This window comes from Prinia subflava, chromosome Z (genome assembly GCF_021018805.1).
Source record: "Prinia subflava isolate CZ2003 ecotype Zambia chromosome Z, Cam_Psub_1.2, whole genome shotgun sequence".
NCBI classification, from domain to species: Eukaryota; Metazoa; Chordata; class Aves; order Passeriformes; family Cisticolidae; genus Prinia; species Prinia subflava.
Genome location: NC_086283.1, coordinates 26,906,807 through 26,924,495, shown reverse-complemented (window position 1 = coordinate 26,924,495; position 17,689 = coordinate 26,906,807). Strand labels below are relative to the sequence as shown.

Genomic DNA, 17,689 nt, shown 5'->3' with positions numbered 1-17,689 from the left:
TAGGAGGTTTTCTTTTTTAGCTAGTGAAAAGGAAGAGTTTCTGCCAGTTAGCAGCTGGTGGGTACACATTCAGGTTGTGTGGAGCGTTGAAGAAAACTGTCATACACAACCTAAAAAGAGCAGTGTTTCATATCTGTCAAAATGGCAGTAAGCACAGAACCTCCATGAAATGTGGTCCCTGTTCCTGGCAGCCCTTGGTTCCCAGTATGGCATGCTCTGCTGTGCTAAGGGCAGGCAGGGTCACTGAAACAGGGCCATGGGAACAAGAGGATATCAGTGGTACTCTGGAGAAAATCAGTGTTTTCAAACACTTCCTGGGTTCAGGGTGTTGTGCTGCCTGGAAGAGCCAGGGACTCAGATTTGTCAAGGTTGAGCTATGTGCCTGCAAGGCAGGAATGACACATGCCTGGGGTGTCCCTGTCTACTCCCAGGGACTGCTACCTCTGTAACATGGGTTGTTCTGTCATCCTGGAGACCTGCTTTGCTTTCTGATCCATGTTTTGCCTCTTGGTTGTTCAAAATAGGTTTTGTCATGAAATCCTTCCTCAGGGAGATTTGCTATTCAGTTCACCAGGAATTTTTGTTAGGAGTAGGTAGCAATGCAGGCTTAATAACAAGTTGAAAATCCTGAACACCTTGAGACCATGCTTTGATTCCTTTCCCAAAGTGATTCCCCAGATACCTTGGCTCAGATACAGGAAAAGACTTGAGCAGGTGCTTTGCTTTAAGCTTTGGAATTGATAGTCCGACCTGTATAATTTACCTGACAGGGAAGACCCATCTAAAATACTTTTTCTATTTGCTTGGACACTTGGAAATGGCCAGCTTAGAACTCAAGGCTTGGCAGGATATTTAGGGCACATATGGTTTTGCCCAGGCAAATTTATCTTTCATTTTTCTTCTGTCAGTTTTCAAAGTGCTGATTTTCTTATGTTTGAACGTTTTCCTCCACTTAGAGGATGTTAGAGCAAATTAAGTGGTTTTGCAGTCCACAGTTTTCAATTTAAAACCAAATTAGGTGTATAGATGTGCATCTCCTAAGCACTGTGGTGTCCCACTGATTACTTTAATCTGCTAACTGCTAACCTGAGGGTAGCTCTAGCTTGGGTAAAGGCTGCCGTTCAGTTTGTGTCACTACAATAGTGTGATGTGTTGATTGGATTTTGGTTCACATAAAGGAGAATGACCACTGGTCCCTGATTCAGATTGCCCCCCAAAAGACTAATTTAATCAAAGTCATACATATCTTTCTTATTTTCTTCCTGTAAAGTAATCAAAAACTGCCCAAAATCTTGTGTGGTTCAGCTACCCATGAATGCAGCCAGTCTACTTCAGACAAGGCACCTGCCCAGGTAAATTCCCCGGTAGCCAGCACTGGGCAGGAAGGGGTGTGGAAAGCCTCATTGGTTCATCACAGCACTCAGGTAACACCAAAACAGCCCTCACGGGAGTTGCCTTTGTCAGCAGCAGCTGTACTTTTCAAGAGAGAAGCACAACAGAAGTTCTCGGGACACAAACTGAACTACAGCCCAAACAGAGGCTGCAGCACAAATTCAGGAAGGAGTTCTGAACCTGTTGCTGCAGTCCAGGTGTGGATGTAGCTGCCTGGGCGTGGGGGGCATAAATGTTTGTTAAAATGTGGATTCCTCTTTTCCAGTACTCCCCTAGCATGACAATGAGTGTGTGACCCGTTCACATGTGTCGCCATGAAGACCACAGTGAGTTGGCCCTCTCCAGAGAGCTACTGCAGAAGAAAATTATTCATCCCAGTGTACAGTTTAACTAAAGGATCTCAGACACAATCAGACCCACCTGTTTGGTTTTTTTTCCCTACCATCTCCCCTGTTTTGTCAAGACAGTGGGTCCCAAACATGCTTGAGACAACTGTAAGGAGTGACATGAGAGAAGTACCCGAGGTGGAGCTGCAAGCGCCTGTCTGTGTGTGTACACGTGTGGGTCAGCGTGGGGTGTGTGTGTGTGACACACCAAACACACACACACACACACAGACCCCAGGACACTGTAAAATAGGATCACATGACATCTTACGTAGAAATCAGAAGTAGGGAATTTTGTTCCATTTTGGTTTATTTTTCCTTTCACGTTTACATTTTAATTATTAAAATTTGCTTTCCCTCTCCCCTCCTGAACTGTTTTATGTTGCATATATCACTGCTTTGTAAGTTATTTTTTAAGTTGAACTCAAAGGATAAATTCTTTTGATTTTGTTAGTGTCTGCCATTATGGATAGGAATAAAATTGCTTATACGAGCTTTCATTACCTTGTGTTTGATACCAGTTTGATACCCTGTGAATCACAAATTGTACTATCTCAAGAAATAGAAGAAAGCTCATCTTAATTTTTTTGAGAAATGTAATAACTTCCACCTAGTTTGGGGATTTTTTTTGATACTTTGCCTTTAAGAGGAAAAAAAAAGCACTGAAGGTTATTTTTCTTCTTTAATTGAAGCCTAATATCTGCAATATCTATTTTAAATGGAAGCCTGAATTTGATACAAGCTTCTCAGTTTATATAGAGTACTATAAGGTTACTGTAAGTGAGCTCCAATTGCTATAGAATCTAGCAATAAAGTGTCAGGGCTTCTCTTGCCCTTGGAATTGAGTTTTCTATTTAGCATGGTCTTCTGTAGAGGTGGTAGTTAGTAGAAATACAGTAGAGTCCTTATCACCAAAACATTTTCTAACAACTTACAATTATGCTTCCCATTTTCAGTGATTCTCAAACAAATATGAGCAATCCATGTACTCAATTATAAGCAGTATTTCCCAAGCCCATTTAGAAAATCAGGTCACCCTGCTGCTTGGGTGTGTTTTCTTTCATATCTGCCAGAATTAATTCCCACAAAACTTTCCAGTCAGCAGCCTTTTTTTTTTTTTTTCCTTTTGAGCCAAAATACCACAGTAAACTTTTTATGACTACTAGCTTTGTTGTGAGGATGTTACCTTTTGCCATGAACAGAAGAGGAACAAAGGTCTGGGCCCTTTTATAAGGAGGACATACAGTTAGATATGAAAGCAGGGAACAGAATGCAGCAAAAGGCCTAAAGGAATCACTTCTGGAAGCATTCCCATTTCTCTTCAGGTAGAGCGCTGAACAAAGATTATGGTACATTTACTTAGTTCCTGATGATTTTCAGCTCCCCCAAGAAAACAAAGGTTTTCAGTTTGTAGTGATAGAAAGGCTGATGATTGGCAATGCAAGCACAAAGTTGCTCAGCAGAAATTCATGCCACAGAAAAACAGCAAATTCCTCTCCTTGGACTTAAATCCAGAAGAGCTACTTTCAGAGGAGGAGCAGTTCTGGGATGTGGTATGTCCATATGCAAAGGGATTTTCTTTCGTGAACTTGTGATAAAGGAGCATATGTGCTGGGCTTGTGATGGTAGCTGAACATAACAGGATGTGTAAGGAATACTATAATCTCCTAACTAATTTTTATTTCCATATATTATATGTGTATAATATATGGAAATAAAAAGATTTAACACTTTACTCTCCACTTAGGGCTGTTAAAAAATTAAAGTCTCAAAGGATTAAAATTCTGTTGAAATATCAAACATTTTGGTAGCATTACTTTTGAGAAAGAACTACTTGATTAGATGTAAACATGACCTAGATAGTCATTATATGGTTTTGTAGGCTGTATTCTTATTGATTATGAAGGTCGCATTCATTTGCTTCTCTTCAGAAAACATTTTGTTCATGTCTCCAGAGATGCTGGAAGATCCTGTTATTGGCTTGAGTCACAACCACAAAATCAGGTGTAATTTCCTCAGACCCTTTGCTATTGTCACTAAAACCACTAACACCCCATTACATCCAGAGTCCAGGTGTTCTTGCAGCCTGTGTTTGCCACCTGAGTTATCTGTGGTAGCCTTCCAGGGACCTAAGGACTCTTTCTGGCCCAGTTTCAGTCAGAAGATGTCACTGCTGATGGACTAAGGTTGATGGGAACAGTGCATCAAGTGCCAAAGCCCATTCCCAGGTCAGTGAGTTGTTAGGCACCTTGGAAAAGATGGAAGTCTGACCATTAAACCTGCACATGGAACTGATGACACAGATTGGATAGCATTATTAAAACACATTATCCTCACTTTTGTACAAGAGCATAACATCCTTTCAGCACATAATTTAGTCACTGTGTCCTGTATTTCTCATACCCACATAGCCCCACAGGCAGCAGCTGATGTCACTAATGCTTTGTCCAAGGCTTTACCCAGCCTCAGGCAGACTTCTGGAGAGGCCATGTTCTGCAGCTGAACCATTAGAAAACAATCTTATGTGTTAATTACTCAATTTCAAAATTACACCTTTGGATTATTTTTTTTCTTAATATGCACAGGGCTTTTTGCTTGTTCATTTTTCTTTTGCTTACAAAACCTTGCAGGATTTTCATGGTATCTGGAGTATCAATATGGGAAGAAAGATTATTCCCAAGCACTCCGTTTTTGCTCCCACTTACATTTCTTATGCTCCAGATTCCAGAAGCAATGTAACTGCTGTTTGGTTCTGTCCTTATGCAAGAGCACTGTTGATAATGTCTGAACTTGTCCAGCTCTGGTAGGAATTTTATTTTAAGTAGTGCAGGGTTCTCTTCTCACACTGGGTTTTTAGATAGACCTTGCTCTTTAGTATAGAAATAAATAGAAGGTGGTTCTGTAAATGAGTCTTTCAGGAAAAGTTGAAATAAGCCTTTTTAAAAACAGAAGTTATTAAATCTTAGAGTACCAGAAATGGAGACTAAGGGATCTCATACTGTGACAACTCTTGCAAATATCCCAGCTTTGTAGAAATCAGCTGAAACTGGATTCACGTGTGAACTTCACAGTGAAACCAGGGTCCTACTTGCTGCTTAAACCAATGGAAAGGAGCATTCAGACCCAGATGTATCCTTCACATCACCCAGATTTTATTGCATGTCTAAGTCTTGTGTAGGCAAGAACAGGGTTTGAGGCAAGGAAGAAGCTGTCTGAATCACAGATAAAGCATGTGGCCTGGCATGCATTAACAAAATACTTAGATATTTGCATGTAGGGATTAAATTATTTTCTTAACTACCTGAGAATGAAGAAAAACTGCAGTTGCACTTCCACCCTCCAGAAATTCCAGGGTTTTTTGGGAGCCCTCTGGTTGCAGAGCCCTGGCCACCCAACATGTCACGTGTTCAGAGACAGTAACAACTTTCAGGCTTTCAGCCTGTTCCTCATAATGTAGGATTAAATGTTCCATGTCCCAGGACATCCAGCTGTTCCTTTCCCATCCAACAGGAATACTCAGTGAGAAATATATAGGCTAATCATTTATTTTAAATAATTCCACTCCAGAAGAAGTGCATAGAAGTTTGCTTCTTTAAGGATGCATCAACGGACAGCTTCTTGAACTGCCTAAAACCAATTGAATTTTCCTCTATTCTGTGGCTAGCAAATGCAATATTGCATGTGCAAATGATTTGGAATCAAATTTAATGAGGAACCAGCTGTTACAATATTTAGTGTTGATCACTTTATTCAAAATTACTTTTTGGCTGATACATGTTGCACAGGTTTCTATTTCTGTATCAGTTAATTATTAAGTGTTTTCCCCTGTTCATTCATAGTTAGCTCTGATCCATTGTTGCTGTTGTTGTGGCTAAGTATGGATTGGATTCTTCAGTATTTGACCCTACACATATGCATTTCAAGATTGTAAAATATACCTTAATGTAAAAAGTACAGGTAAATGCTGTCATAGACACACTTGGGTTTGCTCAGGCCTTAAGAATGGGAATCCTGACAAAGCACATCTTTCAAATAAAACTCAATAATTTTGTTATCTCACATTGAGGATCCAATTCATGATTTAGTGATTCAAAACAACTGTTAAAATTCAGAAATAAATTAGTTAGGTTTAAATTTTGCTGTATGCAGCTCTCTCTACTTTTTAGATATTATTGGCACAGTTCTATAAACTACTGCTTGTGCCAGTTCTGCTGAAACTTTGATGAAACCATTCACATAAGGTCATTTTCTGGATACGATTTCACCCCAATCTGGGTTATATATTTAACTTATCTGTGGTGTAACATTATTTGGCAGATGTAAAAACTGAGTACACAGGCAAAATACAGAGGGTCTGTTGAAATTACCAAAATGATGTTTCAACCTGAAAAATGAGAGAAGAGTGTTTAAAATACTGCTTTGAGTGCACTCTTGTATGGTGGCTACATGTTAGAAACAAATTACAGTACCAAATCTTAAAAAAATTAATGGATCATCTACTCAGCATGTGAAAATTCTGATTCTGCCAACAGCTTCACCTTGATTTGAAACTGAGCCTGCACATAGTTAATTTTCAACAGATCTAATAATACAGGTAGTATCCTTCAGGAAATTAAAAAAGTAGGACTGTAATAATCTAAACCCATGCTTGAACATGGACAGTCTAGAACTAAGATTAAGTCTTTCCTAAGCAGACATTCATATATAGATTTTACCCGTGCAGGAGCATGTTTATGTATCGATAGTACTGACATGCAGAGCAGATTTGGCTTTCTTCTGTTTCTTGCTTTATTAGAGCTTTGTTCACTATTACATGAACTATTTCTGTGAATTTGTTCTTCCATCTTGTTTTCAGTTGTGCAGCCATAGTTTCCCTCAACATAGCCAACAGCTTTGCAGTTTTAGTCCAAACTTCTGTTTGGTTGCTGCTCATCATTTAAGCTTAAAATGTGTAAGAAAACCTCTCATGTAATAGGAAAACTGGCCAGAAAAATGTATAAAGGTTTTCTTGGGTACATGTTTTCAAATTTAATAAATACAGTTTTCAGTTATAATTTGAAATGGTCACTTTCTAGCTACTATTTCAGTTTTGTGTGCAGAAGAAATTGAGAGAGGAAAAGAAAATCACCGTTTTTTTCTTTATTTTAGTTCAGCATTGTAAATATTTGCTGAAAGACATGGTTTCGGGGAAATCAGATCAAAAAGAGATTTGCTGCCTAGTTGCTATAAATAGTACAGCTGGACTTCATGTTGAAAGCTCCTTCCACATCCCCAAAAGTGTGCAGCTTGACATCTGATTTGTGTGACCTTGTACAAAGCCTAATTCACAAACAGTGGTTTAATTTGCCTGGTCAGTGTTTTCAGTGTGTCTCATGGATGATTCAGGGTTCTGTGGTCTCAGAAGAGCGACTGAGTGGTTGAGCAGGCTTGTTCCCAGGGTCAGGTGGCTCAGGACTGGGCAATTATCCACCAGAAACAAGGTGTTCGTTCGCTACCTCGCTGTTCTCTTGAGAACTTGCACAACTCTTCTTGCCGTTAGGTTCTGGGGATCCTTTAAAGATCTTACAATGCTGAGACAAGAGGCTGGGTTTTACTAAGAGAAAATTCTGGCAGTTTTAGCATCAGTTTTCATAGGGAAACACCATAAAACATGGGGATTTTGAAAGGTGATGTGTTCTCAATAGCCTGGGTGAACTAGGAAATAGACTGTACGGTCTAGGAGTTTGGGCTATTAGAGAGATACTGAAATCATCAGTAATTGCTTTTGATGGGAAAAATTATTGTTGTGGAACAATTGCTCTGATCTCTGAGGAGTCAAATTGTCAACTAGATGAACTGGATATTTTAGGCTTTATTTCTGTTGTTTTAATCTACGTGTTTTAGCCTCTCTCACTTGGACTTCCCCATTAAATGTACTGTGCCAGATCTTTGCACAAAAATAAGAGTATTTTGCCCAACAAACATGCAGGAAGTTGTTCACATCTGTAACTAGAGCCCTGCTGTAGAGAGTTCATTTCATTAGAGAGAAATTGAGTATAACACCAGATAAGGAGTGGCACTGCAGCATCCTGAGAGCTCTCACTGCTCAAGATCAGGAAACTTAACCCATATACTTGCAAATTAGACTAGATGGTTCCTAACAATGACAGAAGATAGCTTGAAAGAAAAGCTGATTCTCGTCATGCAGACTGGAGGAAAATAAAATTCCAAATACAGGATATACTTAATTGAGGTAGAAAAAAAAAACCTAAGGCTGTCTGTAACAGAAGCACGGATCACATCCAGTAGTTTAGTGGGAAAGCAAAGTGATGTTACTAAATTGTTGTCAATAACCATAACATCTAAAAGCAGGTATAAGCTATGTTCATTTTCATTTTTCTAGTATCTTTTGTTTTTTCTGATTATGTTGTAGTTTTGATTTGATTTGCATTTACATTAATGGATAAGGAAGAGAGCACAAGTTCCTAAAGTAGAGCTGGAATTAGAGACATGGAAGAGTGGTGTGAGTAAAGCTGGAGTTTTCTGTTAGTTAAAAATCAAGTGAATTTTTATATCATATTTTTCCAGGACAAAAAGCATACATAAAATAAACTTTGGCTCTGTCATGTCTTTGAGAAGTGTGAATCCAATTGCTGTGTGTGCTTGACACCAGTTTTGAGGGGGTTTTTTTTTTCAAATATCCCCTTGGAATACATCTATTTTATGCATGTTTGGCTAAAACCAGAAAAACAAAGCACTTTTTTAAATGGATTTCTGTACACACATCTGGTTCTGGTGGGAAGAGGAGGAAGATTTGTTAGCTGGTGGGTTAGCATATTTATGTGAATTACTTACAGCATTGGTAGACTACTGTCAACTTTGTTCACATTGCACAAGATACTCTGTGTTGTCTACTGCTGGCGTTATAACCTCGGTGATCCATGCATATCCTGTAAATTCCTGTAGGTTTTGTGTAAGAAATCTTGCCACCACTGCTTGCTACTGTAAATTCTTGTTTTGAAGCAAGAGGTGGCATTTGACTGTACAGCCATGTGTATTATATACTGCAACAGTCCTTGTTCTGCCCTCTGAACTCACTGTCCACATAGAGTTGAAGCTCTCTTAAGCACGCTTAGTGGTTTCAGAATTTATTTCAAACAGCAGATCTATAAGCCATTTACTGGAATATTAAATGTAATGTAAGATAATTCAACCCAGTTCATATCCTTTCTGAGAGCTTGGGGTTGGATTTGAGCAGGCAGCTGCAGGTTTTGTGGTGTCCCAGGTGCCTGTGCCTGCACACCTGAGAGGGTCACACCTGTGCAGTGTCCCCTGGAAAAGGGGTGCCCCAGGCACTGCACGTGGGCAGGCTGCTGCCTTACACAGATGTGTGAGCTGCTGTCTTTTTTATTCCCCAAAAACTGCAGCAGTGCCAAGACAGAAGCCCATCTCTAAGGGCATACGGGAGGCACAGCACTGCCTCTGCATTGTGTCCTCATCCCCACCCACCGCAGGCTTTACCTGAGGTGGTGTTTTAAGGAGATTTGAACTCTCTGTCTGGTTACTGAGAGAGAAAAATAACCTGAATTCTGGGACTCTGCATTCTTTTTTACAGTATTTTATGATATACAACAAAGACCTAAAAATGTCTGTGTGTTCTTTGCTGGTTTCTGACATCAGAATTTCAAGTCCCATCTAGTCTGAAAGGCAATGATGGGAAAAGTGAAGAAGCCTGGAAAGTTGAAGGGGATTCTTACTTGGATTATTTTAAATTCTGTGTTTCTATTGATAGTTTAGTTAAATGAGTAGGCTAATCTTTAGAATCAAGGCAGTCTTAATGACTTTGCACCTTCACCTTTCATGTAAGACTTTGAGAACTTGCAATAAGTGTTTCTCATGCTTACAGTCCAATTTGTAGATAAATTCCCTGTATTTCTAAGATCAAAAAATATTTCTACAGTTACTTCAGCCCTTTACAGAAAACAACAGGGCAATCCCAGTCCCATAATCCCAAGTATTTGTAGCTGTATTTTAGACAAAGAATGACTTTCAACATCATAAATGAAACTAATGTTCAATGTTCCAGTCTCTGGAAGTAAAGGAAACCTCAGTAATTTTGCAAACCAGCAAGAGTGAAACTTGTCTATATAAATATTAATGTAGAAAGTGCATGCAAAACTTGATACTGCCTCTGACCTTAATTGTTACTATTGATACTATTGGGGATCTCACAAATGTGTGTTTCAGAACGCTGTATTTCTCCTCAGTGTATGCTTCATCCTCATTACCAACAGCTCCTGCAAAGAGCCAGCCCATGCCATAGCCAAGGCGTGGGGATGCAGAACTCCCACAGCACCATGGATACATGGACATGTGTGCGTGTTGTATTAGGATGAGTAACCACTCCAGCTGCAAACCCCTCCAGACCTTGTGCGTAACTCTCCAGGGCAGCCTCTGGGATGTCTGGGAGGGCTGCAGTCCCTGTGCACCAGAGCTGCCTGGCAGCATTCCCATCCAAAGTGTCTCTGGGTCTTGCTTTGGGAGATTGTCATGAACTCAAGCCTCACTGTTTATTGTGTGATGAGCTCCTTGCCAGACTGTGAGCTGCAAAGGCATGGATGGTGTGGGTCACTGACCCAAAGCGTGTCCGGCTTGGAGCCTCAGACAGGGCTGTGACAGACTGGATTGTCACGGTGATACTGTGCCGCTACATCAGACTTGTTTCCGCTCCACACTGTGGCCTGATTCATCCTGCCCTAATTTCAGCTGGCTAAAAATTACCAGCCTGGGTCTCTTGTGTAAATCAGAAGACAGACACAAGTGGAGATGCCTCTGGAAGATTGCATTGTGGCATCATTTGCCCTCACCACTAATAAACAGCCGGAATTAGGTAGGATGAATCCAAGTGTGTACAATTTGCTTCTCACACCTCTACACAAAAGTGTATTTATTTGAGTTTGGAATGGGCAAGAATAATGCAGCTCCTTTGAACCTGAATCCGAGTGACTTACAGATGACTTTTTCAATTCAGTCTCAAGCATGAGATTTCTGCCCTGTAGTGCTATTTTCTTTATTTTTACTTCAATTTTAATGAACAGCTGTAGCTTGAACTTGCAACTTATTGGAACATTTCTAGAGAGATTACCCCTGCCTAGGAATCCTCACCTGTATTTGTTAAGTGGGCTTCCTTGTTACCTGCACTGATTTTCACTGGAAGCAACACAGGGAGAAACCATTGCATAGATCAATCAACACCAGCAATAGCATATGCAGCTTTTAAATTCGGCTGTGAGCTTGTAACTAAGGTATTAATGTTCATACTTTCCTGGTGCTGCTAAAGATTCCTTTCCTGAGAGCTTCAAGGAATAAATTTAGGAGGTTCTGGTTGAGGATTGTGTGAATACAAGTAGTAATAGCAGTTTATGGTAGGGTTTTGGGGGGGAAACTTGTGATAAACTTGTTGGGATTTGGTGTGCTGGTTTGAAGATGAGGGAATATCCCATGTCAGGTAGAGCAGATATGCAGGCACTGTTACTGCGGGTTAGCAGAGGCCACTTCCAGCAGGTTCCTCCTCTAGTTCCCCTTGATACCTTCCTCCATTACCTGCCGGTATGAAATCCTGAACAGCAGTTGTGCCAATTGTTGTGGCAAGCTGAGGAACAGCTCAAGGTTAAAACTCAAACATTGTAGCTGCAACCTTCATCAAATGTCCACATTCTCAGAGCTGAGCTGGGACAGCAGTCGCCTCCACAGTTACCCTGTAATTTCATCACACAAAAGTGGTGTCACTTTTTATGAGTTTAACAGGAGCAGTATTGATCCATTCACTTTGTTTCCTAAGTTGTGAGTTATTCGCTGTTGGAAATGACACAGATCTTGTGTAGCTATGAATAGAAAAATAGAGCTTTGTTTCTTATGATGAGCTGGTACAGTTCCTGCTCTGCTGTTCAATATTTTTGAGTGCTAAAGTTAACCGAAATGCTACCTTCATGGTTTATCTCAGCCTGAGCTCTGCATGAAAATGGGTATGAATTTCCAGTTGCTGTTCCTGGTTTCTCTGTGAATTCTGAGCCAAAGGTAAAGCAGTGGGAAAGATTGTTGTGGCAGCCACTCACTGACAGCTTTTCGGATGCATAAAGCCTGTCTGTCATCTGACAGTGTTCCAGTTTTCTCAGTGGGTCACCATGTTGTTGTCAGCCAGTGGAGGAAAGGTGGATAAACTCACCACCCGGGAAGAGTAGAAATGTAGCAAGTAATGAGCTTTGTTCTCCAACAGTCCTTTATTTGTAGAGCTTCACTTTCAATTAACATTTGTACCTTCAGTTATTATTGTACCATTCAATATCTTGAGGTGGTATGGGCAGAAATTTATGAATATATGTAATTTACCAGAAATATAGGCTTGTATTGTGCCTTTGTACTTCTCTTCAGCTTCAGTATATATACGCTACAAGCAGATGAACTTCCTCCCTCTTTTGGGGTGTTCTTTACTACAACAGTAGCTGATGACTTCATTCATATTGGCTCTTTAAGTCTTCTGGGGCTAACATTTGTTTTTCTGAGTGAAAATGCCATAGTGCCCTCAGCAGACATAAGCACAATGACATAACACTGCAGTGCATGCTGTCTCTTAGCTTCTCTCTACACGTGTTTGCATGTTGGAAAATCTGAAGAGCTGCTGTATAAATTGCAACATTATTTACCCAATACAGGTGGTTTTCTGCATCTCCTTTTTGCTCGAAACTGCCACTAACTCAGAAGTTAGTGATGGCTCCAAGGGAAGTTTTGGAAGCACAGAGGATGCAGGGAGCAACTCTTCAGTAGTTTACAGGCTGCTATAAATGTCTTTTCAGCAACGAAATGTAGCATTTTAGCAGTAATTTCCTAGTGAAAACACTGAGCGTGCTTATCACTTAAGATTTTAAGGAAAAAAGTGTCAGACTGTGTAGTTGTATCTCATATAATTTTGACACTTAACCAGTTTTATCTAGATGTTCATGCTGTACCAACCAACACAGACCTGAAAGGTGACAGCCATGTTTTTGTTACACAAGAAGTCACAGTTTTCCAGAGGTTCTGCTTTGGTTTTTTGTTTCTTTACCACATTTTCACTGCAGAGGTATTTTTCTATATAGTTACCTGAGGCTTCCTTTCACCAACCAAAAGAGTCTGTAGCCCTCTGCACTGTGAAAGGCAAAGCCCTGTGGAGAGACACGGGCTTCCACTTGCCCAGCAAATTAGCAGAAATTTCACCCAAGCCATAAAAGCCTCTTATGTTAATCTCTGTTTATGTAATTAAAGCAATTAGGGATAGGAGCTTCAGGAATAATGAGGTCTCTCTATCCTCCATTTACTCTCTCTGTGCTTCATAGGGATTTAAGGGTTCTTTTTTCAAGGCTCAGCTGTGTCTCTTCAAACCAGTGCAGTCTAAGCATCTGTGAGATGCAGTTTATGGAGATAGCATTGGAGCGTGAAAGATTTACTTCTGGTAGCAAGGAAAAACGCGTGTCCCTGTGGACATGGACACTTGCAAACAAGTCTGATACCGAGAATTAAAATAAATGCTTTCAAGATGGTACCAGTACATCAGACTGTTCTACAGTGGGGTTTTTAGCTTTTGTCATTTGTATTTTATTTTGTGAAAAAAGGAGTTGGGGGGATCTCAGATTACATGGGGAATATTAGAAGTATATCACTCAACAATCATTTTATAAAGTCTAACTTCAAAATGCACTATGATTTATTACAAAACTCTATTTTCTTCTGTTTGCCGATGACATGGTGGTTCCATTTTGTGATAAGTTAAACTCAGCAGTTAATTTGTTGCACTGCCTGGCTGCATGAATTCATCCAGTGTACATACGTACCTGTGCAGCATTACTTTTGGGGTTTGTATTTGAATTTGCAGTATTGATTATTATTTTTGTATTTTACTTTGCCTCTGTTATTGGAATTGTAGTAAACATAATTTATACATATGATTTTACAACTGTTTTGCAACTGAAAAGTCTCCTTTAAATTGTAAAGTTTTATTGATGGATACTCATTAAAATGGTATAAGAATTATATTAACAATTGTTTTGTGTTTTGATGCTCTCTGTATATAAATATATGTCTATTTATCTGTTTAATGGTGCTTGTGTCTTGCAATTTTGGATACATTTTAGAATAAAGTTTCATTTTACAAGAAGTAGTTGTATTTTCACAAGCTGTGTCCCAAAAAACCCGCAACCAAACACCTTTTTTCCATAAATAACTAGGGTTATAAAGAAGCATACATAAAACATTTATAACTTCAGGCAGTAATACATTTGTTTCTAGAATGTACAAGTATCCTCTCTACAGAAATGCACAGCTCTGTACTGCAGCTGATTTACTGCAGTAGCTGACATCTGTATTTAAAACATTCCCAAAACAATGCATTTTGGAACACTTCTTCCTAGCTCTAATAGCTTTACTTTACAGAAGATTTATTCACATGTAAGGCTGAGCTAATCATTTAGTAACAGGAAAAGATGCACAAAGGTGCTTCCACAAAGGCTGCCTTAGGTCTGGCTGCCTTAGGTCCAGCTACCTCGGTGATGCCACAGGTGCTGCTGTAGCTGTGCCACAGAAAGTAATTTCAAGTGGGAAACTATTGAAAAGCACAGATCACCTCTCTGAACTGTGGCCAGAAGCTTAATTTCTCTTTTTCAGCAATGAAAGGAGAACAGTACCGACTTGGCAGGTATTACCTGAGCACCAAAAGCTCTAAAACACTGTTTTAATTCAATGGAGACTCTCTAAGAAACCACAGGAGTCAGCTTCAGTGGTTCCTTTGCAGTCCATTTACGCTACTTTAGCTTCTATCTCCTATAGCTGGAGGGCAAAGGAAATGCTTGTGAAAGCAGAGAATCATTTGAGAAACTCATTTTAGAGTTCCCTGGCCTCACTGCCCAGATGTGTCTGCCACTGGCACTGCTTATTTGTACCCCCTGAATGACCTCTTTCCCCAAAGGCCAAGTGCAGATCAGAGGTGTGATTTTGAAACAACACCTTTCTCTTGCTCCAGCTGCTTCTCTTTCCCCTCACCCCAAGCATGTGCTCCCCTCACACTGCAGGTTTTTCACGTGAGCAGATTTCTATTTTACTTTGCCCCCCTGTAATTCCAGCAGCTTTGTAGCTCCTCATCTCACAGCAAACAAGAGATCCATAACAGGCCAGGCACCTGATCTTTGGGACTGTGCTTAAGAGAGGTGCAGAAAGCTACCCATGGAAGAACAACAAACAGCACTGTCTTAGAGAATGCCTGAGCGTGACAAAATAAACCTGAAAACAAATCTACAAATTGCTGGCCTAGGCAGGCAAAATACAAGTTAAGGGTTGGGGTTTTTTTAATAGGAAAATGTTCCGTTCTGTTTACAGAATTTTTCTTCTAGCATCTAGGATCCACAGTGTGAGAAACTGATACTCTGAGTTTTTGTCATCTGGATTGAGCAGTTGAGGAAGGAGAAAACACTGAGTGCAAACCTTTTAGACATCCTCTTCAGGTAGCATGGCCAAGGTGTCTCTCTGCCATGACAGTCTAGTTTTTCTCTTCACAGAAGCCAGAGGAGAGAGAAAACCAGCAAATTCTTTTTTTTCCTGAAGCAACAGAACAAAAATAAATGTAGGGAATAGCACAACATGCTGATTTTCAGAGCCAGGATCTTCTGAAATGTAACAAGTGAGATGATACAGCCATGGTGTGGCTTGATAAAAAGAGTATGTGCATAGAAACAGAGATAGTGCTATAGCAGTGCAATGATAGGAACAGACTGTGTGGGAACAGAACCCCTAGTGCCTGAGAAACTCTTGGTTAAAATTCAAATTTTCCTCGCTGTTACAGGTTAAAGCTGGATCCTTAACAATGTTTAAATGAACAAGTGTTCATGATATAAACTCGTGGATGTATGTTTCTGAGAAACATGGGAAGCCCTCTCTGGAACAGTAACTACCAAGAGGAAAGGTTGTAAAGAAGGGCTACAGGAAACAGTCTTGCTGCTGCTTTGAAACCACACAGCAAAATAGTGAAATTCAAGCTTTGCATTCTTTCCTGAAAACCATTTACGGTTTATACCCTCTGCTACATTGCAATAACACATCTGCCTCATGAACAGCCGACAAGCCCAGGCACTGAGCATCCCCAAACTGGCCGAGTCTTCCGTAGCAATAACACTGTATTGCTGGCAATAGTAAAACTTCCACCCTCCTGACAGCTCAGAAGCCATTGCTCTGCCCTTGCTCAGTGGTGCTTGTATTTTCGCAGTGTGCAGGAGCAGCAGTATCCTACCAGCCATGTGAGGAGGTGGTAAGAGAGGGAGTTCTCTGTGAGCTCTCAAGCTGTTGACTCGTGCAGGAATATGTGACCGGAGCTGTGCCACAGAGGAGGGAATCAAAACATCCATGCTGGAAATGCCAGTGGTTCCACTGCCTCTGGAGATGGGAACGTGTTTGCCCTGGTGTCGTGGTTGCAAGGGAGGTGAATTTTTTTTCCAGGGGGATGTGGGCAGTCCAATCAGTAATCAGCTTTTCTGCTGGCACCTGGATTGGTCACTCGGAGGTTTGGACACGCCTCTGAGGACACAAAGAGTTAAAAGCAGGACCCCCAAGGGGGTTCGGCCTCTTTTCAGATCCTGGTTTCAGCAGAGAGATGTCTCAGGTCTCCTTCCCCTGCCCAGCCACGAGGCTGGGTGGGGGAGGGGAAACACGTGGTCGGCTCAGGTAAGCCGGAGCCCCCGCGGGGGGGAGAAGAGAGGGGACAGGACTGGAACTGAGCTGCCCCGTCCAGGATGGAGGGGTGGAAAACTGTGGAAGTGCCTTCTGTGTGTGCTCACCCCCCTCCACCCCCAAACTCCGGGAGAAGGTGCCCAGCCACGTGGGAGTTGTGGAGCCTGGGAGTGCCTGAGCCTGCACCCTGCCGAGAAAAAACTGTTAACCCCTGCTTGGCAGAAAGAAACTTTTCTTAGACATTGATTCTCATGACTGGTGGTTTCGGAGAGAGGGAAGCCGCCTGAGACCAAGATGATAAAGCACGATTGGAAAGAACCCGATGGAAGAATGAGAGGAGTAGCCTTCGGAGCTGGACTTCTCTTGCATAATGTCAGCCATGGACTGAACTTAAGTCTCTTTTGAACATAAACTGCATTTTTGGGTGGATGCAGCTGCCCTTGCTTTTGCTACAGTGACTGGCACTTGAAGAGTGGAGCGAGCAGAGAAAAGAGGGGGAGGGTGTGGTGGTGCCCTCTGCCCTCAGGGCAGACCTGCTCCTGGAACCCCGGCCCCTGGGTAAAAAGGGGAGAGCTCAGCATGCAGCATCCTTAAAAGAGCCCTGTATGTAGTTTTGGCCTATGAGACAGCGGTGAGAGCGCTGGACATAGGAAAAAGAGAGTGTCACCCTGGCAGACTTCTCTGGGCGGTGCCACGGGTGACATGGGAACACATAAGGAGGAGACCTGTGTGTTCTGGAGAACAGTCTGTGGTGCGAGAGAGACTCCTCTCTCCCTTGCTGAATTGAAGATTAGTTTTTTTTGAGTGGTGATTGTTTGATCTAAAACCCAAAGGTTTGTCTGTGAAAAGTGATGGGTGGGGAGGTAGAAACTGGGAGAAGAAATGTTCTAAGAAGTTTTTATTTCTGTCTCTGTGTGTGTTTAAGAGTATTTCTGTCCCTGTTCTTATGTAATTAATAAAGTTTTGGTGGGTTTTTTTGTTTTCAAGATTTAAGCCTGCTCTGCTCTGTTCCTGATCACATCCCACAGGAGTTGTTAGAGAAAAAAAACATATATTCATGGGTGCATTAACATCTGGCCAGTGCCAACCCATGACACCTGGATACATCTGCTGAGCTGTCAAGTTGGCGACAATATGAGAGGGCAAGACTCCAAAAGAGAAATAAGAATTAAAATATGAGCCAG

At 41.2% G+C, this 17,689-nt stretch overlaps 1 protein-coding gene across 4 annotated transcripts in view; it reads left to right on the top strand.

Annotated features, from left to right (window-relative positions):
- The window catches only part of SSBP2 (single stranded DNA binding protein 2), a 139,510-nt gene extending 122,019 nt beyond the window's left edge, over positions 1 to 17,491 (top strand). For all 4 annotated transcript variants that reach the window (XM_063423888.1, XM_063423889.1, XM_063423890.1 and 1 more), the window contains one exon: positions 1,658 to 17,491. In XM_063423888.1, the coding sequence (XP_063279958.1) occupies positions 1,658 to 1,687 (30 nt within the window). In that variant the 3' untranslated portion in view covers positions 1,688 to 17,491. The remainder of the gene's footprint in view (positions 1 to 1,657) is intronic.
- The last annotated feature ends 198 nt before the right edge of the window (positions 17,492 to 17,689 follow it).